The sequence below is a fragment of the Phalacrocorax aristotelis genome, chromosome 3 (genome assembly GCF_949628215.1).
Source record: "Phalacrocorax aristotelis chromosome 3, bGulAri2.1, whole genome shotgun sequence".
Classification (NCBI taxonomy): domain Eukaryota; kingdom Metazoa; phylum Chordata; class Aves; order Suliformes; family Phalacrocoracidae; genus Phalacrocorax; species Phalacrocorax aristotelis.
This window is the reverse complement of record NC_134278.1, coordinates 74298926-74325716: the sequence shown is the minus strand read 5'-3', so window position 1 is coordinate 74325716 and position 26791 is coordinate 74298926. Positions and strand designations below refer to the sequence as shown.

The window sequence follows — 26791 nt, the reverse complement described above, 5'->3', positions numbered from 1 at the left end:
TAATTTTTTTTCCCCTACTTTGAGCATCATTTGGTTGACATGACTTTTGCAGCTGGTCTTGGTGACACAGGATCTTTGTTCTGAGCCCATGTAGCTGCTCTTCTGCTGCCTGTACCCGAGACTCTGGTATTCTGCTGCATAGGGATAATCCATCAGTAGAGGACAGATTGACTGTCCAGTAATTTTTCAGTTGACTGTCTAGGTCATTTGCTTCTGAAGAGAAACCAAAGTGACTGTTTCTAAGAAAGAGAAGTCATTAGCTTTGACGGGATTTCTGCTTCTGAAAGGATTTCCAGTTGCAGTCCTCTACCATGTATGCATACATGCATGCCTACACACACAACCAAACCCCAAAACCAGAACAGAAACACAGGAGGTAGTCTCAGATTGCAACTGGTCTCTAACATTTTGCTGCTTTAGCATTCAGCTGGGCTCTGGTGCCTGTGCTTCCTCCTTCAGAAGGAAATATTCTTCCCCTTACACAGCTGTCAGACAGGAGGTGCTCCTCTGAGACTTATTTATAATTCATAGGTGATGTAATGTAGTACAACCTATTTTTTTGGTGATAGCAATTCATCAGTGAGGACCCTGATGTACACTTGCGCTGAGGAGGCTTATGTTACAAGAAACCTTTCTTGTATGCGAGACGTGAGCATGCTCACAAAGTGCATCCTATCTTCATATACTGAATGAATATTCATAGTGCTGCATACTATAAAGTTGCTCTTGAGTGTCTGGAGTTTGAACTGTAATTATTAAAAACTTTTCTCAGGACCTCAGCAGTAATATGGTAGGTACCATTTAATAGTAAAGTAGTTTATGAGACTAAACATATTAGACATGTCCCATTGATGTTTGAAGAAATGCAGGGGAAATTTTAATCACCCAAAATGAGCAAAAGGTGACCTGAGTTTAGCTGCTCTTAACAACAATGCAGCACCCAACTTGTTAATGGTATTATCCTCTTGGTGTGAAGCAAGAATCTTATGAGCTGTTAACATTGACAGTTCATCAGTGCTCAGTAGTAACACAAGCTAAAGAAACCCAAGCCTGTCTGTTGCTGGCAAGCAAAGAAAGAAGAATTTCTCTCTTATGTTGAAGAGGTAGATGGTTACCATTGCATGGTGCAGGAAAATAGTGCAAGACTCTGCAGATATATGTGGTTACTAGTGCTAATAGAATATTTGAATGTTCTTGCTAAATTAAGTAATAAGCAATTTAATATGCAGCAAATACTTTGTGTGTCTTGTGTGAGGCTGGAGGCATTGCGTCTTTAGATTGTATTAAAAAAAATGATTTTTTGTTCTTTATCCCTCCCCCACCTTTCCCTGTGAGTATTTTCTGATGTAAAAAACAACTGTACGACTTGCTACCCAGAAAGAAGAGACGCAAATTTGACCCTCTGACAGTGTTTCCACCATAACCTCATTTGTTGGGGTTTATGTAACTGAGTAGTAAAACTTGTCCAAAGCTATAGTGTTATATGCTATGCACTGCACAGTTTCACAGTTTGAACCTAATTAAAGTTAGCATCGAGGACACAAATTTCCTTTGCTTCTTCAAAGGAGGTAAAACTTTGAAGACTGTAGAAGAAATGTAACTTCTGTTCTGTAGATAGCTCTACAGAACAGTTTCATCTGAAAGGGAAGGATCCTTATTTTGATGATATATTGCCTTGTCTTGCAGGTTGATTGTTTTAGACACTATAATCTCTCTTAATGGCTTTGAAATAGACTTACAGCAATGCTTTGCTTGGCATTGTACAGCGATGTTTTCCTGTGGGGTTGTTCGGAGGTTTTTTTGCAGACAATTTAAAATGACATTACATCTTTGCTGATTTCTTAGTGTCAGTCGCCTTTGTCTGGACACCAGTTATTTTACATGTTAGAGTAAAGGTTCTGCTTTGCCCCTAAGCTTCATATAAGCTGTTGTCCTGTTTTTGACAGGAGCCGGTAGCAGAGGCTGGGGCCTTAGGCAAAAGAAAATGGAGCAAACAGAGTGGGTTACATCTCTCTCCACCTTCTGTCGGTCAGAGATGTGCATGAATGCCCATGATACTTCTGCTGGATTACAGAATTCTCAGCGAATCTGTCTTCAAGAATTTGAAGCTGGGGTCTTCATGAAAATCTGTGATGTGTTTTTTCCAGAGTTGCATAGATAGTGGAACTAATTCCATATACTTAGAGAATGGAGAATTGTCTTAAAAATTACTGACAATTCATTTGCATGCTAATTCCACAGATACCATCAAATCACATTTGTTTTCTTCTATGCAGGAGATGCCTTCAGTTTGTATATGCTGCCCGTATTCAAAATCTAAAAAATCGTTTATAACAGTAGAAATGATGGATGTTTTTCCAATATTTCACATAAAATGGCAGAAGGTCTCTCATTATTCCTTTTGGCGCACATATATAAAGCATCATGGTTGGTGAACCTTTTTTTCTTTAAAACGTTGTAATTAAAAAAATATTCAGTGCAGTTCACAGGTGGTAAAAGGTTGCTACTCTTGTATTTTTAGAATAAAAAAATTGTGGTAGGAATGGAAGCCAACAAATTTTCCTGAAAAAAAGAGGCTGCTTTGAAGATGGAGGAATGAGGAGACTATTGGGGTTTCCTGTATATACTGTTTCCATTTGGTTGGCTTTGTTTTATGTTTAGAGGTTTTTTTTAAAGTGGAGTTCAGGGTTTCTAGATCATAAACTAATGTTAAAAGTCTAATAGTTATTAGAAGGCTTTTAAAGCCTTTGCATCTTATATCAGATTTTTAAATCACTTTTGCCATCTGGTCATCTGTAAAGGAGAAGCCCTTATTAAAGTAGACTCCATGTCTTGCTCAAGTGATTGAGACAGGAGAGGTGGTATAAATTGATTTTATACTAATTATGGTTCTGTCCTTTCAGTTAACTACAAAAATATACACATTACAAAATAATTGTGAAGTGATTGCTACATCACACAACCTGTCATCTTTCTAATCTGCCAATATTAGTCAATGACAAAGCAGTACCTGAATGCTTGAAAGGAATAACTGGAAACACAATATTTGTTAAACTGTTAATTTTTAAGTTGTTGGGTTCTTATGGGAATATGTCTCATCAACAGCATTTCTAAAACCAGTAATGAAGTCAAGAATAAAATGGGAAGTTTCAAATTGCTGTTCAGCTTTCCTTATCTATGGGTTGGTGCTTAGGTGTGCCCTTACTGAAGCAAGGGGCACATCAGTACTATATACCCTGGTCTTTCATCTGTGACGCAGAGCACTTGCTGCCTGTCTGGCCTCAAATGTGTTTGCAGATTGGTAACTGTAGGACTCAAGTGGTTTCATTGAGCATATTACTGTTTTATAATTCATTGGGGCACACTGAACTGTTTTACAGCTGTATGTATGTGTGTTTGTGTCTTACAAAAAAATCCTGAAAATATTTCTGTTGACTGTATAGATGATATGTAGATGGTGTTTTCTTCCCCATTTATTTTGAACGTTGGCCTAGTGTTCAAGGATATTTAACTTTTGAAGTGCTGTTGTTTGGTTCGGAACTAAAATGGAAGGTTTGTTCATCTGTAATTGTTAAAAGCAAGCGTGCGTGTTAACGTCACAACTTGCCAGTTAATCCTTTTAGTATGAACTGTGTCGTCTTCTCCAGGAAAAATCCAGACCAGAAGTTGCATGTTCATTTCCTGTTGATACAGGATGGCTGTCATGTTTCCATAGTAGAGGTTGGTGGGATTAATTTTCCTTCACTAAAAGCACACTGTAGTCCTTTGGTGTAAAACTGAATGTGTATCACAAGTAGATTGGCATTTGGAAATTGGTTCCACTGCTAGCAGGATGATTGCTGCTTTGTAAAACAAAATACTGCTTTTTTCTATCACGCGAAGACTGGAAAGCTTCAAGAGCTTCCCTCTATGTCAGACTCTGCACTCTGATTCAGGCATTTTTGCTGTCTCTGGGGTGCAACCTGTAGAAATTCTTATATTAAATCCTGATTAGGTATGTTAAACAGATTTTTTTTTTCTAAAAGCACTGCTAGAAACATTACTTTTTTTTCCTGTGCATAGCAATGACAAAAAAAGCCTGTTTTAATCTATTTCTTTTGTGTAGTTTTTGTTTCAAGCCATCAACTTTAATGATTCTCATACCCTTTTTTAGCAGTCATATTACAACGGCTTCAGACCAAAATATGCTCAGTTAGCTTAGTAAGTGGCTGGATGAGCAAAGGCGGCGTTGTATTCCAGCAGGTTTTGTTCTATTTTGTTTATATTATACTTGTACTTATTTTTTTTTTCCAGTAAAAAACTAGAGCACATAAAACCAAAATAAAAGAGAGTGCTGTCCCTTTTACAGTCACGGTCAATATTGTCATTGATAAGAGAGAAAGCTTAGCCATGGAAAGGAGATTCCTCTCTTGGTACAGTGAAACACAAAGTAAGAGTTGAATATTCAAAAAATGGCTTTCTTGAAGAAGGGAAAAAGACCTAGCAAAGCAAATTCAATGGATATGTGCTAAGTGTGTAGCAAAGCCATCACAACAGGGTTCCACTAAAGTTTTTGGAGAAATCCAGAATGGCTATAATACTGAGGATTTCAGTAGTTCATTCAGGGGGGAATTTGTGTTAATATGCTGAGGTCTCTGTCTTTTCAGATTACTTCTGTGTAAAATAAAAAAAATAATATATTTTTAGAAAAACTGTTTTGAAGAAAACGTCTTTGGCAACAGCTCAGGGATCCACAGTGTGGGTGTTTGGGGGTGGTTTGTTTGCTTGTTTTTCCCCAACAGTTAGTTCCAAATCGTATTTAAAAAAAAAAAAAAGCTGAAGCATTTCACATTTTCTAGTGTGTAAAACTGCTCTGTCGGGTCCAGCAAACTTCTCAGGACAGCCCAGGCTTGGTTATCATTGACCTAGAAACACAAATGACAAAGTCTCATTTCAGTGAGCTAGGAAATACGAAATCCAGTTACATAAGGTTATTGGTGCTGGAAGACACATTAATGACCATCATTATGCCTCATTTTTTGTGACCTTTGCTCAATTAAGCAGTGTCTCCCTTCACCCCTAGTTGGATTTAGATCCTGTAGCGTCACTAGGGAATGCAGGAGTTGCAGCAGTTCTTCTTTTGGAAAAGACTAGAGAAGTTCTTTCTTGGCTGATCATTAACTGTGCGTAAAACAATTTTTATTTTAATTTTGAAGAAGGAGTTTTGCCGCGTACTCTTTATTCAAGAAGAGCTTTTTTAATGTCTCTTTTTTGATGCAATCTAGATGAAAATTAAGCTTACCTCTGCCATTATGATGTAGCATTGGATTCTTTTCTAGTGGACAAATGAGTCCTTTCAAAGTCTCTGCAAGGTTATTGTAAGTGAAAACTTTCCAAACTGGCTTCAAAGCATCTTTTTCTGATTTTAAAATGCCATTAGAGGAAAAAGAAGAAAATAGCCTTACCGTTTTTGAACTGCTTTAACAAGTTCAGAAGGAAGTCAGTTACACTTTCTTAACTAAGGGGACACCACATAAATACATAGATGCAGTTTGAGATTTTCAGTTTATTAGTTTTTTTTTTTAAAATGTTAGTAACAGCTTCATATTTGAGGTCTGTAAGTCTGAACAGTAGGTGATAAAGCGTACTTTCAATCCTCTATCTCTTTGGCTGTACTATGGTGAAGTACGTTGATAATTTTTCATATACTATATATCTATTAATGCATATACAGAGGTGGCTGAATAGCCATGACCACATGCTCTCATCCATGGACCAGAGTGGGAAAGGAAATTATCAAGGGAGAAATAGTCTCAGTGAGGAAATATCCCTCCTTCTGGCCTGAAGCACCTTTTTTGATAAATCAAAGGAAAAGCCTTAAGTAAGTGTCGTGGTTCAGCCTCAGCTGGCAACTGAACACCACGCAGCGGCTCGCTCACCACCCCCCCCACCCCTGTGGGATGGGGAAGAGAATCGGACGAGCAAAAGAACTTGTGGGTTGAGATAAGCACAGTTTAATGATTACAATAAAATGATGATGGTAAATGATTATGATAATAATGACAATAGTGTTAATATAATAAAAGGGAAAAGGAAGGAAAGGGAAAACAGGAAAAAAAAACGCAGAAACACGAACGATAGAGCCGCTCACCACCCGCCGACCAACGCTGCCCGTCCCAGAGCCGCTATTGCTCCCTCCCTCCCTCCCCCGGCCAGCCCCTCCCAGGTAGCATACTGGGCATGACGTTACATGATATGGAATATCCCTTTGGTCAGTTTGAATCCGCTCTCTTAGCTGTGCCCCCTCCCCTCCCAGCTTCTTGTGCACCCAGCAGAGCATGGGAGGCTAGACATGTCCTTGACTAGTATAAGCGCTACCCAGCAACAGCCTAAACGTCTGTGTGTTATCTCAACAGGTTTTTTTTTTTCCATGCTAATTTCAAAGCACAGCACTATACCAGCTAGAGTGAAGAAAATTAACTCTATCCCAGCTGAAACCATGACAGTATCCACTCCTTATTCCATATCATTGACATCGTGCTCAGGTCCCATACTATTCAGTACAAATTCAATAATCCCTATCCATCTTCTCATCCTTTAACAATATATATATATATCTCTATACAGATTTTCATTTATCATTCCACTAGTCTATGGAACACCCCTGTAGAATGCCTGTGAAATGTCCATTGAGTTCATTTAGTCCATGACTTTGGTTTTCATCTCTTGTAAGGGTCCTTCAGAGAGGCGGTGTGCATGGGGTCAGATTGTTGCATGTCAGTCCTTGTTCCATCACCGCTGCACTTTGCCTGGTTCCATTGAAGGTACATTCGCTATTATTATTAATTGGGAGATTCCCACCATGATAACATTCCATTGATGCAACCATAGTAGTGATGACATACAACATCATATAGCAATTAACAGCATATTATTCAGTTCATTGGCTGTTTTCACCCAAAATTAAATCCCCCTGAGGTACACACCGGACTCCTCCATCCTCCCTCATCACCCACCAAGTGCACCCAGGTCCTCGAGCAAACGCAATCCCACGAGTGGGTTTGCCTCTGCTGGAAGCAGGAATAACCCAGACTGTCTTGCCCAGCATATTTTTATGTGTACTACAGGGACTCTATCCCCTTCCACAGTACGTAAGGATTCTGATTGGGCAGGGCCAGCTCACCTGGCAGATCCCCTCGTGTTGACTAACCAGGTGGCTTTTGCTAAATGTGTATCCCAGTGTTTAAATGTTCCACCCCCCATTGCTCTCAGTGTCATCTTTAATAGTCCATTGTATCTTTCGATTTTCCCAGAGGCTGGTGCGTGATAGGGGATGTGATACACCCACTCAATGCCATGCTCTTTGGCCCAGGTGTCTATGAGGCTATTTCGGAAATGAGTCCCATTGTCTGACTCAATTCTCTCTGGGGTGCCATGTCGCCACAGGACTTGTTTTTCGAGACCCAGGATAGTGTTCCGGGCAGTGGCGTGGGGGACAGGATATGTTTCCAGCCAGCCGGTGGTTGCTTCTACCATGGTGAGAACATGGCGCTTGCCTTGGCGGGTCTGTGGGAGTGTGATATAGCCAATTTGCCAGGCCTCCCCATATTTATATTTCAGCCATCGTCCCCCATACCACAGAGGCTTTACCTGCTTTGCTTGCTTGATTGCAGCACATGTTTCACATTCGTGGATAACCTGTGCAATAATATCCATGGTCAAGTCCACCCCTCGATCACGAGCCCACGTGTATGTTGCATCTCTCCCTTGATGGCCTGAGGTGTCATGGGCCCATCGAGCTAGAAATAGTTCACCCTTATGCTGCCAGTCTAGATCCACCTCAGCCACTTCAATCTTGGCAGCCTGATCTACCTGCTGGTTGTTTCGATGTTCTTCAGTGGCTCGACTCTTGGGGACGTGAGCATCCACATGCCATACCTTTACAACCAGTTTCTCTACCCGGGCAGCAATATCTTGCCACAATGTGGCAGCCCAGATGGGTTTGCCTCTGCGCTGCCAGTTGCTTTGCTTCCACTGCTGCAGCCAGCCCCACAGGGCATTTGCCACCATCCAGGAGTCAGTATAGAGATAGAGCACTGGCCACTTTTCCCGTTCAGCGATGTCTAAGGCCAGCTGGATGGCCTTTACCTCTGCAAACTGGCTCGATTCACCTTCTCCTTCAGCAGTTTCTGCTACTTGTCGTGTAGGACTCCATACAGCAGCCTTCCATCTCCGGTGCTTTCCCACAAGGCGACAGGACCCATCAGTAAACAGGGCATACTGCTTCTCCTTTTCTGGCAGCGTGTTATACAGTGGGGCTTCTTCAGCACGTGTCACCTCCTCCTCTGGTGATATTCCAAAGTCTTTGCCTTCTGGCCAGTCCATAATCACTTCCAAGATTCCTGGGCGACTGGGGTTTCCTACTCGAGTCCGCTGGGTGATCAGTGCAACCCATTTACTCCACGTAGCATCAGTTGCATGGTGTGTGGAGGGGACGTTCCCTCTGAACATCCAGCCCAGCACTAGCAGTCGGGGTGCCAGGAGCAACTGTGCTTCAGTACCAACCACTTCTGAAGCAGCTCGAACCCCTTCATATGCTGCCAATATCTCTTTTTCAGTTGGAGTATAGCGGGCTTCGGACCCTCTGTATCCCCGACTCCAAAACCCTAGGGGTCGACCTCGGGTCTCCCCATGCGCTTTCTGCCAGAGGCTCCAGGTAGGGCCATTCTCCCCGGCTGCAGCGTAGAGCACATTTTTTACATCTTGTCCTGCCCGGACTGGCCCAAGAGCTACTGCATGAACTATTTCTCGTTTAATCTGTTCAAAGGCTTGTTGTTGTTCAGGGCCCCATTTGAAATCATTCTTTTTCCAGGTCACTTGATAGAGAGGGCTTACGATCAGACTGTAGTGTGGAATATGCGTTCTCCAAAAACCCACAACGCCCAAGAAAGCTTGTGTTTCCTTTTTGCTGGTTGGTGGAGACATGGCTGTTATTTTGTTGATCACATCCATTGGAATCTGACGACAACCATCTTGCCATTTGGTTCCCAAGAACTGGATTTCTCGTGCAGGTCCCTTAACTTTACTTTGTTTTATGGCGAAACCAGCTTTCAGGAGGATTTGAACTATTTCCTTTCCTTTCTCAAAAACTTCTTCTGCTGTATTGCCCCACACAATGATGTCATCAATGTATTGTAGGTGTTCGGGAGCTCCACCTTGTTCCAAAGCATTATGGATCGTCCATGGCAAATGGTAGGGCTGTGTTTCCACCCCTGGGGCAGTCGATTCCAGGTGTACTGGACGCCCCTCCATGTGAAAGCAAACTGTGGCCTGCACTCTGCTGCCAGAGGGATTGAGAAGAATGCATTAGCGATATCAATTGTGGCATACCACTTGGCTGCCTTGGACTCCAGTTCGTATTGAAGTTCTAGCATGTCTGGCACAGCAGCACTCAACGGTGGAGTGACTTCGTTCAGGCCACGATAGTCTACTGTTAGTCTCCACTCTCCATTAGACTTCCGGACTGGCCATATGGGACTGTTAAAGGGTGAGTGGGTTTTACTGATGACTCCTTGGCTCTCCAGTCGACGAATGAGCCCGTGGATGGGGATCAGAGAGTCTCTGTTGGTGCGATATTGCCGCCGGTGCACTGTTGTGGTGGCGATCGGCACCTGTTGTTCTTTGACCTTCAGCAACCCTACAACAGAAGGGTCCTTTGAGAGACCGGGCAAGGTAGACAGCTGTTTAATTTCCGCCCTCTCCAAGGCGGCTACACCAAAAGCCCACTTGTAGCCTTTTGGGTCCTTGAAATACCCTCTCCTGAGATAGTCTATGCCAAGGATGCACGGAGCCTCTGGGCCAGTCACAATAGGGTCCTTTTGCCACTCATTCCCAGTGAGGAATTCCCACTTCGGCCTCCAATACAGTTAGCTCTTGGGATCCCCCTGTCACTCCAGCAATGCTGATGGGTTCTGCCCCTATATAGTTTGATGGCATTAAGGTACACTGTGCGCCGGTGTCCACTAAAGCTTTATACTCCTGTGGGTCAGATGTGCCAGGCCATTGGATCTACACAGTCCAGTAAACCCGGTTATCCCTTTCCTCCACCTGGCTGGAGGCAGGGCCCCCGTAGTCCTGATCATAGTATTCATCACTCACTTCCGGTAAATATGAATCACGGGTGTCTCTGTTAAGATCAGTCAGGCCATCAGCACTTCTGCTCCTCTGTCTGGAGAATTGCTTATGGGAAACTGGGGCAGCAGCTTTCCTGGAGAAACTCCCCTGAGTAATTGTTCTCCCTTGCAGCTCACGTACCCGTGCCTCTAAGGCTGAGGTAGGTTTTCCATCCCACTTCTTCATGTCCTCTCTGTGATCACGCAGGTAAAACCATAGGGTGCCCCGTCGTGTGTATCCCTTCTCTTGAGCCAAGGGATGATTACTCCTAATGGCTGAGATACTGGTCCGTACTGGTGGGGAGTAGGACATATCTTCTTTGAGTTGCTGGAACTCTCGGGACAGTTTCTCAACAGCAGAGACGAGCGAGGAAGAGAGATTCGCTTCATATTCCCGGAGTCTATCAGTCAACCCAGCCACCGTTGGTGTCTCGTCATCTTTCCAGGACATCACTGCCAATGAGTTTGCATACGAGGATGGTGCGCTCCGTACAAACTTCCGCCACATGGGTCGTGTGCACTCAGCTTCATCTGGATCTTTGCAGGACCATTGATCGTCCAGGTCACCATAAACCACCTCAAGCACGGCTAATTCCCTTAGATGCTGAATGCCTTTCTCCATGGTCATCCATTTTCGTAGGCAAAATACAATATCTTCTTTGAAGAGATACCTCTCTCTCACCGCAGCCAGGAGCCGCCTCCAGAGGCTGAGGGCTTGTGTTCCTTTTCCAATTGCTTTATCAATACCCCCTTCCCTAGAGAGGGATCCCAGTTGTTTGGCTTCCTTCCCCTATAATTCCAAACTACTGGCCCCATTATCCCAGCATCGGAGCAGCCAGGTGATAACGTGTTCACCTGAATGACGCCCAAAATCTTTCCGTATATCCCGCAACTCACTCAAGGATAGAGATCGGGTAGTTTTCGTTTCTTGTACACATGGTTCCTCCTGCTCCTCCTCTTCTCATGATGGCCCTGGTTCCTCGTAATCTCTTTCTAAACGAGTTGACCTTCTCTTCCATGATTTCTTCTTGCGTATAGGGGTGACTGATACTGGCACAGGTTGGTCCTCTGGTTTAGCTGCAATGCTTGGCACTGGGGTTTGAGTAGCTGCAGTGCCTGTCGTGGGGGTTTGAGTGGCCGCCGTGCTCGTCACCGGGGTTGGAGCAGCTGCAGTATCTGTCGTAGGGGGTTGGGTGGCCGCAGTGCTTGTCGCTGGGGTTGGAGTAGCTGCAGTATCTGTCGCGACGGGTTGGGTGGCTGCACTGCTTGTCGCTGGGGTTGGAGTAGCTGCAGTATCTGTCGCGGCGGGTTGGGTGGCCGCAGTGCTTGTCACTGGGGTTAGAGTAGCTGCAGTATCTGTCGCGGCGGGTTGGGTGGCCGCAGTGCTTGTCGCTGGGGTTGGAGTAGCTGCAGTATCTGTCGCGGCGGGTTGGGTGGCCTCAGTGCTTGTCACTGGGGTTAGAGTAGCTGCAGTATCTGTCGCGGCGGGTTGGGTGGCCGCAGTGCTTGTCGCTGGGGTTGGAGTAGCTGCAGTATCTGTTGTAGGGGGTTGGGTGGCCACAGTGCTTGTCGCTGGGGTTGGAGTAGCTGCAGAGTCTATCGTGGGGGTTTGAGTGGCCGCAGTGCTTGTCACGGGGGTTGGAGTAGCTCCCTTCTCTTTCCCTTGGGGGTACTGAATAGTGTTAAATAGGGCTCAATAGGCATAAGCCAGACCCCAGCACATGGCAGTGATTTGTATCTCTCTGGAATTGCCAGGGTGACAACATACTTCCTCCAAACGTTCTACTAATTTTTCAGGATTCTGCACTTGTTCAGGGGTGAAGTCCCACACCATGGGGGGTGCCCACTGTCTTAGGCATTTGCCCATACTTTCCCACATACCCTGCCACGCATAGCTATCGAGCCTTGGGACCGATCTCTGGATTATATTCTTAACTTGCTTACTAACCTTAGACAGATCTGATACCACCTGCCAAAGCAATATCAACAGATGTATCTTAACTACACAAGGATGTTCAAGATACTGAAAAGTTGTTGTAATGAAGGAGGAGACATTACATAAGATAGTAGCTACGGTGCCATTCTGTATTTCCTCCATAAAAAACGTTTATTGGCCTCTGGTAAAAGGTCACCGATATACGTAGCCTAATTTTCTCTTTTGCCCACATGTGTGCTCTTATATTCTTGTCAATTTAGTCTCTCCATGCATGCAGGCAAGAAAGGAATTTGCTATGAATGTGACTTCCAGGTCTACTCTCACGTTGAACCCTAGTAGTTGCCACCCTCTTTGGACACTGTATTGCCGCTTTTAGCAATAGAGGCAGCAAGTGTTAAGCTGAGAAGCAATTTAGAAAAAATGCAGCCCTTGCTACTCACTTGTCTCTTGTCCTTTTAGAGAAGACTTTTGCAAGTGATGTGGGATAAACCTCCAAAATTTAAACTTCTGTTTAGATTCTTCTATTAAAAAAAAAAAATTCTGAAATACTGAATATATATTTATTACAAAGGCAAATAGCTTCCTCCCTCACCCCCCCGATTTTTGCCTTCCTTTCCTTATTCTGGTGTTGGTCACTGATTATCAGAACATGTAGGATTGGGTCTCATCTTTGGGGTCCCATTTGCTACACGTGTCTGCAGCTATTAATGCTTGTATATTAGGCACCATTTTCCTCCATTATTTCTCTTGTCACATAGATTAAGTATGAGCTAATAAAAGGTAAATACATGGTGAGACGCACCATCTCAGACTAAATACTGCTCTTTATTTGAATGTATTCTGTATTAGCTGGGGTAGATACATTGTAAAACTGACTTTCACATAGAAGTGTGTCCAGAGGCCAAAATACTTACTTTTGAAATTTTACGTATATATGTTAAATTGCCTGTCATGAAGGAGCAGCTTTTAAACGTGCTGTGCTTATTTAATGATGCAGACAGCCGGCAGAGACTCAGTCACAACCTTGGTCTCTGTGTGATCTTTATAAACAATTCCTCTTCCCATTCTTCAAATTTTCTCAATCGTCCTACTTGTTCTCCCCATCCAACTATATACCATGGGTGATTTTTCCATTTCATTTTAGTGTATAAAACGAGTTTTTCAAGCACTGGGTGCAGAATAAAGATGACTAAGTAATTAAATGCTACAGGAGCTGCTGATTGGCACATAAAATTACAATGTGATAAACTGATATGAGTTACAGTAACATGCATCTTTACTTCCTTGAAAGAGTGCATAATGAAACCTGATTTAAATACGTTCTGTTTTTAAGAAACATCCCATGTGTTTTCTTTGAAATTAGCTTTGCCTTCATCTGTTGGAACTATTAAGCCGATCTGCTCCTTGAATAATTTTGTACAGGCCTGTACAATTCAAAAGAGGAAAAAAGAGGCTGTAAATCAACAGTGCATAATTTTGGAAGCCCACTTACGATGCTCAAAAAATAATTTTAAGATGCAATTGAAAGAAATAGGTGCTTACAGGATACACTAAACAGTGTAAAAATTCATGAATAGAAAAAGTTTTTCTACCTTTTTAATTTTTCAAGAGTGGAAAAGGCTTCAGCTACAAAGCATTTCCAAGAGAAATTTTGGAAGGCCTTGGTTTAGGCAAACTCCTTGACAATGAATTCAGACAGTAAGGTAAAGATTGTTAGCATGTAAGAAGAGTTAGTTTTTACATTGGAAATCATAAGCATCTCTAACGAAGAGAGGGCAAATGGGTTAGATTACCTTGGTATAACAGAATAAATGGTATATAACTTCCAAAGTTATAATAGGAAAAACATATGTTTAACTGAAAAAGGAACAAATCAAAATGGGGAGAGTAAATTGTCAGCTAATGGTTGTAAATCAGAGAGCTAACACTTGTTTGTTCTCCTCCCTGAGAGAAGGTTTCTGTTAGTGGCATCCTGGGTTACTCTGCCATAGTCAAGTAACTTGAAGGATGTCCCTCATACCTGCAAAATCAGTTGTTGCTTTGTGTGATGCTGTATAAAACATTTCAAGAGTGTAGTTTTGTGAGCCCGTGTCCATCTACCATGGAAGAATTCTTTAAGGTCCCAAAGGAGGATTTTCTAAATTATTCGTGGCTAGTGTTACTTATGATCAGCTCTGAAAATTCTTTCATTGACACTGCAACAGCACACCAGATTTTAGGTTACCAGGGTGTTTTTCCCTTCAAGAATCAAGAATGTTTCTTGTTGATTTCTCTAGGAATCTTTAAAAATCCATGTCCTGCTTTATGTAGCAAAGAAAAAAATGAATTTGCAAATGCAATAAAACCGCTGGGAGCATAGACATTGGATTTGGTACTCTGTCACCTGTCAGATTACTGAGGGAAGTGAAGCTTGCATTTTAAACCTTTACCTAAAGCGTCCAGTAATTGTACAGTTTAGAATTGTAGTATGAAATATGGTGGTACGAATTACTGCCAAAGTTGCATGCAGTCCCTTTTTGTATAACCACTGTAGCTTTAAAATATCATTGTACTTTTAGAAAAATAAAGGCGCATACTGTGGAAAAAAATTGTGCTGTCTGCTCAGCGTTCACACTTTCATTTTGTGTTCACATCTGCATACCCAACAGGACTTACAACATACTTGTATCCGTGTGTTTACCTTATTAGAGGACAGCTTCAGTGACAAGTCTTGAGATGCCCCTCAAGTCTTTTGTCATACCTTCAGTTATTATTCTTTTAATCTATACCAAAACTCTAGTATTCATTTTCTCCTGATTTTCTCCCTGAAAAGTATAGCTAGCCACAGGGAAAGAATTGTCCTGCTACCAAAACATGTGCTACACTCAGAGCTGTACAAATGCTTTAACTGTTTTAGTCCTTAATGAGAAACGGGGGAATGAAGTGACACAGTAATATGCTTCCCTGCTGAGAGAGGTGTGCCTGTTCTGAGTAGCCATTGGAGAGGTATCTTTTGCAAAACTAAATAAAACACCAAAATACATGATTGTATTTCGTATTATATAAAAATCTTTATTACAATGATCAAATTAATTGTTGCAGCTTTTATGTTCCTTGCTGGGCTTTTTATGATTTACTATTAATCTCTGGCATTCTTGTAGATGTGATTTTTTTTCCAATGAAATCTTTCTTCAGTTCACTCAAGTCAGATGATATTTGAGATCAAGATTAGATTTATAAGTGAGTTTCTCTTTTGTTCTTTTGAAGAGAGGTTTGTCTGGGAGGACAAGAGGGTATTACTGATATATTTGGTTATTCTTCCATCAAGTACTCTCATTGCTGTTGTTGTTTACTGGCAGAAATAGAGAGACAGGGAGATATTGACTATTGCTAAGAAACAAGGAATAAAGTTATGCAAGTCTGAGTTCCAAAAATTATTTTTGCATCTGTGGCATAAGAAAAAAAACGTATAAACCATAACGAAAGAAGTCAAGTCTATGGTGTGCTCAAGAGAGTCTTTACTCCTAAACTATTTCAATATTATTATTTCATGTGCAAGGTTTCTTCCATGCTAAAAGATTTCTTTGTCAAGATGTATTACTAAGGAACGCCATGGATGACTTAGAGTTGATGGGCCGAAGTCTTAAACTCTTTGTGTTGTCAACCTCAATTTTAACAGCTCCAGTGGCAGGGGTGATGGAGGGGGACGGAGAATTAAATCCAAGGTCTTTTAGGCCAAACTTGATGGAAGTTTTATTGAGGGTGATCAGGAGAAATTGGTGAACACAGTATGTGAAGGTAAACAGGAGAGACACAACAAAAGAGATCCATCGCTAGATTATATCAAACTGCTGAAATTTCTTAGTAGGCTCAAAATCTGTCAGCCTCATTTTTTCTTTTATGCTTTGGAAATTTTGGGAAATTGCATGGAGGGGGGAAAAAAAGCAATTCTAGAAAGATTTCCTACTTCACACTGAAGTAATCATCTATCTATTTCTGACAAAATCTTTGAAATGAAAAGTTAAGACTGTATTCTAATGATGCATCCACACAGGCTCTACTAGCCAAAAGCTTTTTAAATGCATAATTTTTAAGCCTTACTTGCACAGTAGTGATAATGGCTTCCAGTCTTCCTTCTTTCCTGAAAGAAATTCTTGCAGGGAGAATGTTTTCATGATTTGTAAAATATGGATGATTTTGAACAGTCTTATTCTAATGTGTTATGTGAAATTAAAATATTGATACATACTGATTTGAAGGGATTCTTCAGGAATATTGCTTTTACAATACTTCAGTTTCTTTAAAAAAATATTTTTCTTTTTTTACAAAATAGGGCTTGTTTTTCATAGGACTATTTTTGTTTCTCATTAAACATACTATATACTGAATCCTGTAGAGAATTGGTGCTTATTTTTATTTTTGCTATACAAAAGCATGTAGAGATAACAGTGTTCTGAAGCATTTTTTGTGTAAAGACAATAGTTAATGGTTACTGAAGATAGGACTGTATAATGCAAGCTCCTAAATGTAATGTAGGTTAGCATATTTTCAGTGATTGGTTTTTGTTGGGTTTGGGGTTTTTAATTTATTTTGGAGCCGAAGTAGAGTGAGAAGGAATGGAAGGATTTGGGAAGGTGAGGATAAAGGAATAAAGTGGGGGAAAAGGGGAGAAAAATAACAACTTGCCCCCTGCTGAGCTGAAGTCAAGAGGTAGGTGTTTTTTCTGTTTGTGGCATCAAGACATTCACTGATGAGAAGGGTAAGGTAGTATTTGTGAGGCTTGGTAACTGTTTTTCACAGTTTTCTGTAGTGGAAAGCACTTGTTTTATGTAATGTTGTGAACGCTGACGAACTGCTTTTCTTGAGCTGGAATGGGGCCTGAGCAGATTGTGTCAGCAAAATAAACCTTTATTTTTTAATTAGAGCTAAAAAATGTATTGGAAAAAGTAAACATAGCATTTGAATAAAGTTTGAAGTGTCTTCTTTTGTGTTTCTGTTGGTTGAAAGGAATATAAATAAAACATGCAAAGCAGTTTCCTTCTAGGTGGGACAGATTTATACTTAAAAAATTGAATGGAAGAAAATGCTTTATAAGAAACATCACAGCTGACTATTTATGAACACCCTTTTAATAGAAAAAAAAAAGGTGGTTACACTTAACCCTTTAAAAAAAGTTATAATTGCTGGAGAACAAAATGTCCTGAAATTAATTTCCATTAGTATGAAAGCATCTTAAAGAAAAATTTTTTTTGTGTTGTGTACAAGGCTCAATTGTTTCTGCATAGTAAGACTCAAAATATTTTTTGCTAATTTGAAGGATGGTTTTTTGAGAATGTATTATGATCATAAAATTTCTGATTATATCTCTTCTAAGTTTTGAAAACATTAATAAATAGGAGACACAGATAAAAGGTAACATTTTCTAAGGGACGTAAAGTACTTCTACAATTCTTTTTAGCAGTTGTGTAATTATCTTCTGAGTTTTCAGCAGATGCAATTTTCTGTTATTCCAGCTATCAATAAAAAGAAAAAAGTCTGTTGTAGCAAACTACTCTATATTAGCAATCCTGTTAAATAGCAATAAACCCTTTAATTTTTACTATTTTTTTTAAGCTGAATGTAGTAGTTTCCATTTCTGTTAGGTGAGTGTTTTTAAAACCTACCATCATCATCCTTCTTGTGTTCTATAAACACATAAAAATTACCCTCCTAGCCTTAATTTATTTCTTACCATTTCTGTTTTGTAAAATTTACATTTTACCTTGCAGTCTGAATGATATGTTGGCTATTACTTACTCCCTGGACAGGTCTGGCCAGAGAGGTGAAAACAGAGAAAATGGTATAATATCTGTTGTTCACAAGATCAAGTTACAAATGGTGTTCTTTCCCTTCCCAAAAGGCACTGAGGCGTGAACTGAAGGATAAAGAGCAAACCATTCTCAATGCTGTGGACCAGGCACGAGTTTTCCTTGCTGACCAACCAATTGAGGGGCCCGAGGAACCTAGAAGGAGCTTGCATTCAAAAACAGGTCAGAAATACTCTCTTCTAGGAATGGTTAAAAGGACAGAAAAAGGCCTTACGTGTCTCTAGTACATATTTTATATCCCAATTACTTGGTTAGACTTCAGAATTTTCCAGGCGACATCCTGATTGCTTTTATTTCTATGATTTAGCCTCAAAGTATTGCTAATCTGCTTTGTAAGTTCTCACATTTTAATGGAGGAAGTAGAAGAATCTCTGTTTCCTTCTCCAGTTTTTGATTCAAAACACTGAAGTCATCAGTTCTTTTTTTCTTAACATGATAACATATGCACCTTAAATGTAGTCTAAATAGTAGTTCAAGGATACACACTCAAATGTATATATGTTGTTATTGCAAAGTTTTACTCCACAAATAGAAATAAATCTATTCGGTGGTGTATCTCATTAGAAGTAAAGGGAATCCGCTTTAGGAAGGCAGTAATTACAAAATCTTAGATTTGCATACCAGATGACTTATTACTAAAGAATAAACCACACCTATCCTAGAAATGATATTGGCATAGTATTTGTTGAGATATTTGTCGATATCAGAGACCAACAAGGAGGTCATAATTTTCCTCCACCTCACCCCCTATAATCACAAAATAGAAAAATATACAAAATATCAGTGTAATTATGGTTCTGATATAAGCTACAACATTATAAAATCTTATTTTTAATTATGTCAGAACTGTTCTTGGAAAAGGTAGTAATCTACTTTTACAGAAATATCCATTGTTGTAAGATGTGAGTAACTGGTCTGTATAATTTATAAAACTACAGTGTAACTGCTTGGATCAGGAGTTAGTTTTTTCTTCACATACATCTTCCTGTACAACTCCATAGCAAACTTTTAAAGTTTGTTCAATGGAAATAACTAATCTTTCCTGCATCCATACTTCGTGTTATTTCTGTGCAAGTTTTTATGCAATTTCCTATTCCCTAATTTGACTTTGTGATAAAGTTTAAATAGCTGGTGATTAAAGCTGATGAACCATTTTTCCCTGTGATTAGTTCTGGTACCTTAGCTGCTGTAATGTATCTTACTACTTCCTTTTTGAACTCCTGACTCCTGAAAACATTCTATTTGTCTTTACACTCAAACTGATTTGATATATTGCATTTCCAATGTTTTAGTAGGTCTAAATTGCAAGCAAGCTTGCAGCTGAAAAATAAGGAATAGTCGCTTTATATTGGCTCATTCTTTCACATGAAAGTTTAAAGTCACAGACTCTCAAAAGCTCTAGAGCCACCTATCACAAATTATGTCAGTGCATAAAATGTTACCAGTGTAAAATGTTAATTTTTCTAACAGGGGTTGATACCAATGATCTAGTGTTGACTAAGAGTGCAAGAGCAAAATTCAGATGATGAGATATATAATAAAGTCTTTTTATATAAATTATTAATAATTATTAATTATTGTGTATTATTATATTGTGCTATACAGATGGCAGTGATAATAGAATTAGATAAACATGGTAAACTGCCTAACAATAATGGCCAGGCAGATGGTCTGGAAATGATGTATGAGTATCTCTTGCCTAGTCATCAGACCTGAAAACTGATCAAATATGCTCAGACTGGGAAGCTTCATAGATGTGCATTGAACTTATTTTCATCTTCCTTCTTCACTCAGTAGTTCCATAGACTTTCTTTTTTTGAGCACATGGTGGGTTAGTCTTGGCTAGCAGCCAAACTCCCACCCATCTGCTCACTCACTTCCTCCACCTCAGTGGGATGGAAGCAGAGATGGTAGGAAGAACAGGAGTGAGAAGCTCATGGGTCAAGATGGGGACAGATGCAGAGCTCTTATAAACTACTCTTATGAGCCAAGCAGATTTACCATGGGGAAAAGAAACTATTTATTGTAATTTAAAATAAATATTTAATTCCTGATTCAGTAGTGGGAAACAAAAAGACAAATATTAAAACCACAAATTTCTTCCTCCCTTTGTCAGGTTTAACTTGACTTCTTCATTCCTGTCTCCTTCCTGCGTTGTTATGACTGCAGGTCATGCTCAGTCCCTTCAAAGAGCAGCAAGTGGTATGAGAGGGTTGGAAGGTGGTGGGTCCACAGTCAGCCTAGTAGTTTCTATCTGCTGCTTCTTTCCTCTCACATCTTTCCTCTGCCCCAGTGTGGACTCTCCATGGAGAATATTTACCCCATTGTGGAGCTGCTCCTCCTCCTCTGGCCTTGGTGTTCCCTCTGCTGTTTGTCCTTCTTGTTCATTCCTCCTCCTCCCTTTGGTGTTTTCTGCTGTTTCTTAAATACACTTTCCCTGAGGTGCTACCAGTGTGGTCGAGGGCCTCAGCTGTGCCCTGTGGTGGGTCTTCTGGGGCTGGCTGTCCCTGGCACAGGGCAGTCCCAGCCTCTCCTCACAGAGGCCCCCATGCAGCTCCTGCTGCCAGCAGCGGGCACGTGCACCCCACACGGAGCGGTGTCACAATTTCTGTAGATTAATAGACTTTCGGGCTAAAAGGCATCTTTGAATCATCTGCTCTGATCTCTTCTATATCATAAGCTGTTAAATTTTACCCAGGACTCAGTCTAGTAAATTTTTTCTGACAAGTAATGCCATTGATCTCCAGAAAGCTGCATCTCTGGGTTTGAAGACATCCAGACACACACAGTTTTTCTTCTGGTTAACCATTTTCAGTGAAGGCTGTGATTGCAGGCTTATGTTGGCTTTTAAGATGTTTTTTTTAAATTATTTATTTACTGTCAGCTTCTCGATCACTGGTATTTTCTGCAGTAGATTAAAGTTAACGCATTAACTTCAGTGAAGTACACTTGATGTTGCTAAAGGGGAAGGATTATGGTTTTAGATTGTAAGCTGACAGTCTGGCTCTAAAAATATATTAGTGAGCACTACACAGCATTGTACGGTCATTTTGGCTGCTTCTATAAAACAAATAAAAGCTTTCTATAAATCATAATCACGTAATTGGAAAAATCACTGTTTCTTGAGGTTAGTTCTTACCTTGTGTAGTGGCAGGGCAGGGAGGGTTAGCTAACCCAATGAGGATAAAGGTTGTAAAATTGCTTTCTGTTTTCTTCAGCTTCTCCCTTTCCATCCACTACTTCCCCCCCCCCCCCCCCCCCCCCCCCCGATCTTTTTGTGCCAGGGAGGGCATTGTTGCAAGGATGAGGAATGAGAAAGATTTAGGAGAAAACTGATAAGAATCACTTTTGAACCTGACTGACCGAGACTGTTTTAAGGACCTGTGCAATCATACATTTATTGTTCCATACAAAGAGAATATTTGTTATAGGATGCTTTATGATAACCCATTATTGTCTATAGTGTTCTTGTTAATTTCAAATATATCACAAGAAAGTAAAATCAGGTTATGAACAAGCCTTGGTTTCTTCTTTCCCATGTTGGCCTTATGCTTCTCGTGCTGGCATTCTGCTGTACCGTGGAGTAACTGGCACGTTCAAAGATAGTTCTTCAGCTTCCAGGAAACTTGCTTCTAAGTTAATTGTCTCTCCTATCTGTCTTTTTCTTCTGATTTTGTTTTGTCATGTTCCCGCAGGGAGGCTCCATCACAAAAAAGCAAGCTTTACATTCTTCTTGCCTTTGAGCTGCTTCAGCATCTCAGTGGAGCCGATTGATAAACCAGCAGGTCAGCTGCTGAATTTTATAGGTGGACAGGATAAGGAAATTGGAAATGCTCACATTTTTAGCTTTGTCATTTGTCCATGGTATAGGAGAAAACTTAGATCTAGAAATGTTAATTATAATTCTCTGTGGCATAGTTACAGCTGGCTTCTTAGATCCCTGTACTTGTTAGCAAGGTTACAGGCCATGGAAAACACAAAGGAAAGCAGAAATTATTTTCTGTCCCTAGGGTTCAATGAACCGATGATACGGCTTTGCTGAAATTCTGTCCTTAAAATTCCACTGATGCAGTGAAGAAGTGGAGGTAATTTTTTTTAGAAGATAACGTAAACTAACATCTTAGCAGACTACCACAGACCACTGCACTGATTCTCACTGCAATAGTGAATGTTTCCAGGAGTCTGCAGTATTGTCAAAGTACTTCAGTAGATTCAAGTTTTCTTATGGCAATCAGGTTCCTAGCTTTGAAAGCTATTATTTGGTAGCAAAGGTTGTTGTGATAAACACCACATTTATAATTATTTACCGTCTGTTTTCTCCTCTTAATTGAAAGTGTAGAAAAACCCCATAAATCATGTGTTATAAGAGAAATCTCTTAATATCAGTGAATTACATGCATATACTTTATTTAAACTTGTAGACACACAACATATTCACCTGTTTCAGACATAAATGAAAGTCAAACTTATTTGCTTCCTACCACTGAACACATTCAGATAAATTCTTTGCCACAATTTTTCTTCTTAGCAAGGAAGATCTCACTGGAAATGGGCAATTTACTGTTTTCTAATGTATATATCAGGCAGCATTTCTACTCCCAATGACTTGTGCCTGTCCACTAGCTATCACACACCACTGGCATAGTTTTTTGTTCTCTGCTATGCAGCTGGACAGAGTGAGAAAATTAGAAGTGCTTAGGAGAACAAAGAGGCTACGGCCAGCTGGAGGTCAGTGGAATTATGCCCAGAAACTATTTACACTATTTTGAACATTGCTGCCTCTGTTTAGTTGGAGCTCATTCACCTGTGACTTTTGAGAGTTTCTTTATAAGGTTAGAGAAGTGTTCAGTTACCCATGAGAGAATCTCAAACTAAGTCTCTCTCTCCTTTTCAAATAGATCTCTTAGTCACCCTAGAAGTTTAGTCACCTGGGTAGAACCTTGAGTTTCTTCTGGTAGGGTCTACATGGTTGCCTGCTTGGAGTCATATTGGTAAAGTTCAAGGTAGTTGTTCCTGTTTGCTGAGTGGTGGGCAGTGCAAACTCAGAGGAGTTTTAAGCCTGAATTTTTAGCAGCTGCGTATTGGAAGCAGGCTGGCTTGAGGCCATAGTGGTTAATTTTATTATTTTTTTTTTAACCATGAGGACCTCAGGATACAAGCAGAGTTATATTAATTCTTGGCCTGTATACTATGTTATGGCCTGGTTTTAGCTGAAACAGAGGATGCTTCCCAGGTAGAAGCCGTGTTCTTAAAGTTTAACTGTTGTCTTGTTTTAAAGACTCCAGAAACCAGTAAAGCTTTGTCTGCAAGAGAATTCTGTTACACTACTAGCAATGCGGATGCATGATGGACGTCGAAGTTTAGGACCTTCTTTGAAAAAAAATTCCTTCCTTACACTCTAGAACAAGCATAGCTTAAAAATGTTGTAAATGATCCTCAAGAAAGCAAACTGAAAATTGCAGAATATTAAACAAAAAGTGTATAGAGGAGAAAAAAGGCTGAGGAAAATTGCTTAGAAGGTTTATAGAAGTTCAGAACCATGGGTGTTTTAAAGTTCTGTGGTGTTATAGGACACCATCAAGTCAGTGTGCCCTATCTTTTGTGCTGCCTGACTTGTCTTTATTTTCTGTTTTTGTATTGTTTTGGAATAAAATAGATGCCTTTGTTTTGTTTTTGAAATGCTGCTAGGGGATGTATGTCTGTCTCCTGCAGCCTCACTGAGGAGCTACCTGCCATGTGTGCTGTGCCAGAAAAAAAATCTTTATTGATCTTCGGAATAAATAAAGGCCTGTTACGCTCTGCAGTCGCAGTGCTTTGGAAAGAAACATAGCATTAATTCCTTGCTTGCCCAGAGTAACTGGGATACACTGGTGATAGCCTTCTCTCCATTAGTACTCTCCCTTCAACAGGAATTGGAAGCAGACGTCGTAGCTTGGTGATGATATAACAGCGCTGTTATATTTGGATTTTTCTGGTTTTTGGCATGAGCCTAAACTGAATTCATACCTGGTTTATGCTCCTGGAGCAACACAAACTTTGGGCTTCCATTGTGCAAAAGTATTGTGAACTTGCTTTGGATCACACCATTTATTACAAAATGGTAGTTTGTTTTCAGTGGAAAGTATTGTGTGTTTTGATTAGATTGACAAATTACACTGGTTATGCTGGATAAATGCATGGTTCTCAAGACTGCTGTAATCTTCTCTAGTTTTCTGGAGATAGATGCTATGGGATGGCTTAATTTTCTCTTTTAACTAGAAGCTATTTTCTGTTTGTTTTGTTCTTCTGTGTCTTCCCCACCAGCACCCACTGGGAAATATCAACAACCATTATTAAAGGATCTGTATATTTGCTAGCATTGTTCTCATTTGTCTTTATCTGGACCCCATACTCTGGGTCCTCTCCAGAAGTATTCATCATACATGAGGTTAACACCTTTCATTTTCTCTGCTTTCGCAATTCTGTCTTCTGCAGACCAAAGGTAATTTGTCTTTTATCCTGCAGAGACTTCCTTCATTCACACTTTATTTAATGATATTTCTTTGGTTTGAAGAATGTTCAGTTTTGATAGCAGAAAACCTAAATGGACTAAGATGAAGATGACTGTGCTTTTTCTTTGTTTTAATTACATATGCAATAGATATTTGAATAGGAGAAAAAGGTGACATCCTGGGTTATGCTTGCATGGTTGGGTGCTTGGAGCCTCACTAATTGCAATGTTTCTGCATTAACCAGTTGCTGCTTATTAGTTAAACTTCCTATTCCCATCCTATCAGAACTAAGTTTTCTGTCCAAATTTTTATAAACCCTGAGAATGCTTTCACTGGAGCGATGCTAAAGATTTCACCATGCAATGATAGCGCTCCTTTTGGTTCTTCTGCTTAGGAGTTTAACAAGGTGCAATTGTGTCTGTTCAAATGCTCTGAAAGTGTTCGTAATTATTACAGTTTGTGTCACCCGCTGTTTTTTGCTGCAAAGATTGAACCAAGGAAGACACAAGATTTGACATAATGGGAGAGGGAGGGGGCATGAAGTCAGCTCCAGTTCTAGTAAATTTTATTAAGAATATAGCAAAAGTGAAAGGAAATCAATATAATTGTGGCAAGATGGAAAGAAATCACTAGTTCAAGTCCACATAATAAGGATCAAGCAAAACTGCTTAAAATCAAAACTGCTAGAGCCAGGAATAGTTTGAGATGTAAAAGAAATTCTTAAGCAAGAAGAATTTTCTTCACTGTTAACTTTCCTGGGTCAGTATTCTCCATATATGTAAGCACCTAAGGAAGCTATACACTAAAATTCAGGCATGAAAGTTTTATTTCCATGGCACTCTGTCTTTGCTAGAGACACAGAAAAGCTGTTAGTGCTTCCGTTGCTTTGTTTGTGACCAAAAATACTTATTAAAATCAAGGTTTCTCCACTACAGAAGCAGACTGGTTTTTTTCATGCTCTTTCTTCCTGACTGCAAGGTCAGTTAATATCTTTCCAGCAAACAGATGGTCCAGTGAATATAGGCTTTTCTTACTTTATCTCCACTTCAGCAGCTGCTTAGAATGTAATAAGTGCCATTAAAAAAAGCAGGGGGAAGCAGCTGATCAATGAGAAAATTTTTTAAGTGGGGACAAAAAAGCAACAACCACTGTATAGCATTTTTTCACAGCAAAAAGGAACTCGGTCTGTCAGTGTGTGTAATGACAGACTGGTGAAACAAATTCCAAACTCACAGAAGAAATTTCTCATTGTTAAGACTTTTTTTTTTTAATGAGGTTTACAATTCTATGCTATTTGACCCATTATCTCGGAGAACATGTTGCCTGCTTGGAAAAAAGTGATAATAAGTTGGGTTTTCATGATGGAAAACATGACCTTACACAATATGTATTTCTCTCCTAAATGAATAGATGCTGAATGGTTTTATAGCTCAAAAACATGTGTGTTGCTTTATTTCCCTAGTAAATGTATTTTTAAGGAAAATCTATAAGCACTTCCAAGGCTTTTGTAAAATAAAGCAGTCTTGCAATGAATTGATATTTTTTTCAAATCGAATATTTGGCAGATACCCTTGCACAGTGACACTGATTTGACAAATGATCTTAAAAGATGTTTCGGTTTTCAGTTCTGTTGGGATACTTTTATCAACCCAGTCAATCGGGAATTTTTTTCCACTCCCAAAATGTGACTAGTCTGTTCATGAGTAAAGGTACCTTGTTTTAGCTGGCCAGACAAATTATGTCAGGCAGCTGTTCACATCTTCTATTCCCATTTATTGGTACAGCTGCTTTTTTTTGTTATTGCTTCTGCTGGAGTGAGAAACACTTGTTGAATCTGTTGTGTCAGTACCTTTATGAACAACCAAAAAGTTTTGCAAGGTTTTCAGCTCTTACTAATGTTTCCAGAATGTTCCTTGTCAAGTGACTGATCATTTTACATGACCTGCTAATAATCCAGTTTAGAAACTTCCTACTCTTTCATGCAGAATGGGTGGGTTTTGGCTCTGATAACAGGTAAAGGATGATGCAAGTACATGATGTTGGATAAAAATGACAGATTACAGCTTTGCATATACATAACTTAGTCTAATTTCTGGGTATAACATCCCCTATATTCACACACTCAAGATGCCAACAAAGCAGGCTTCCTCCACTGGGTCTGCAATTTTCTGTCCCGTTTCAATGAAGCTCAGTATTCCCTTTCCTTGCGTAAAGTGTTTCAACTCTAGGTGCTCCTTTAATCCTCATTTGAAGTCCTGCAGCCTTTACTCCTGAGGCCTGGTAGTCCTCAACCTATGGTTGTAACATAGGATATCACAGGATACCTCAACCTATGAGGTATCCTACGATACTGAACTCTGCCACTAG

The 26791-nt window shown here is 40.2% G+C and overlaps 1 protein-coding gene across 6 annotated transcripts in view; it reads left to right on the top strand.

The window, feature by feature from the left end:
* UTRN (utrophin) overlaps window positions 1-26791 on the top strand; it is a 390409-nt gene that overhangs the window by 272511 nt on the left and 91107 nt on the right. For all 6 annotated transcript variants that reach the window (XM_075088021.1, XM_075088020.1, XM_075088019.1 and 3 more), the window contains one exon: window positions 17966-18095. In XM_075088021.1, coding sequence (XP_074944122.1) covers window positions 17966-18095 — 130 coding nt within the window. The remainder of the gene's footprint in view (window positions 1-17965; window positions 18096-26791) is intronic.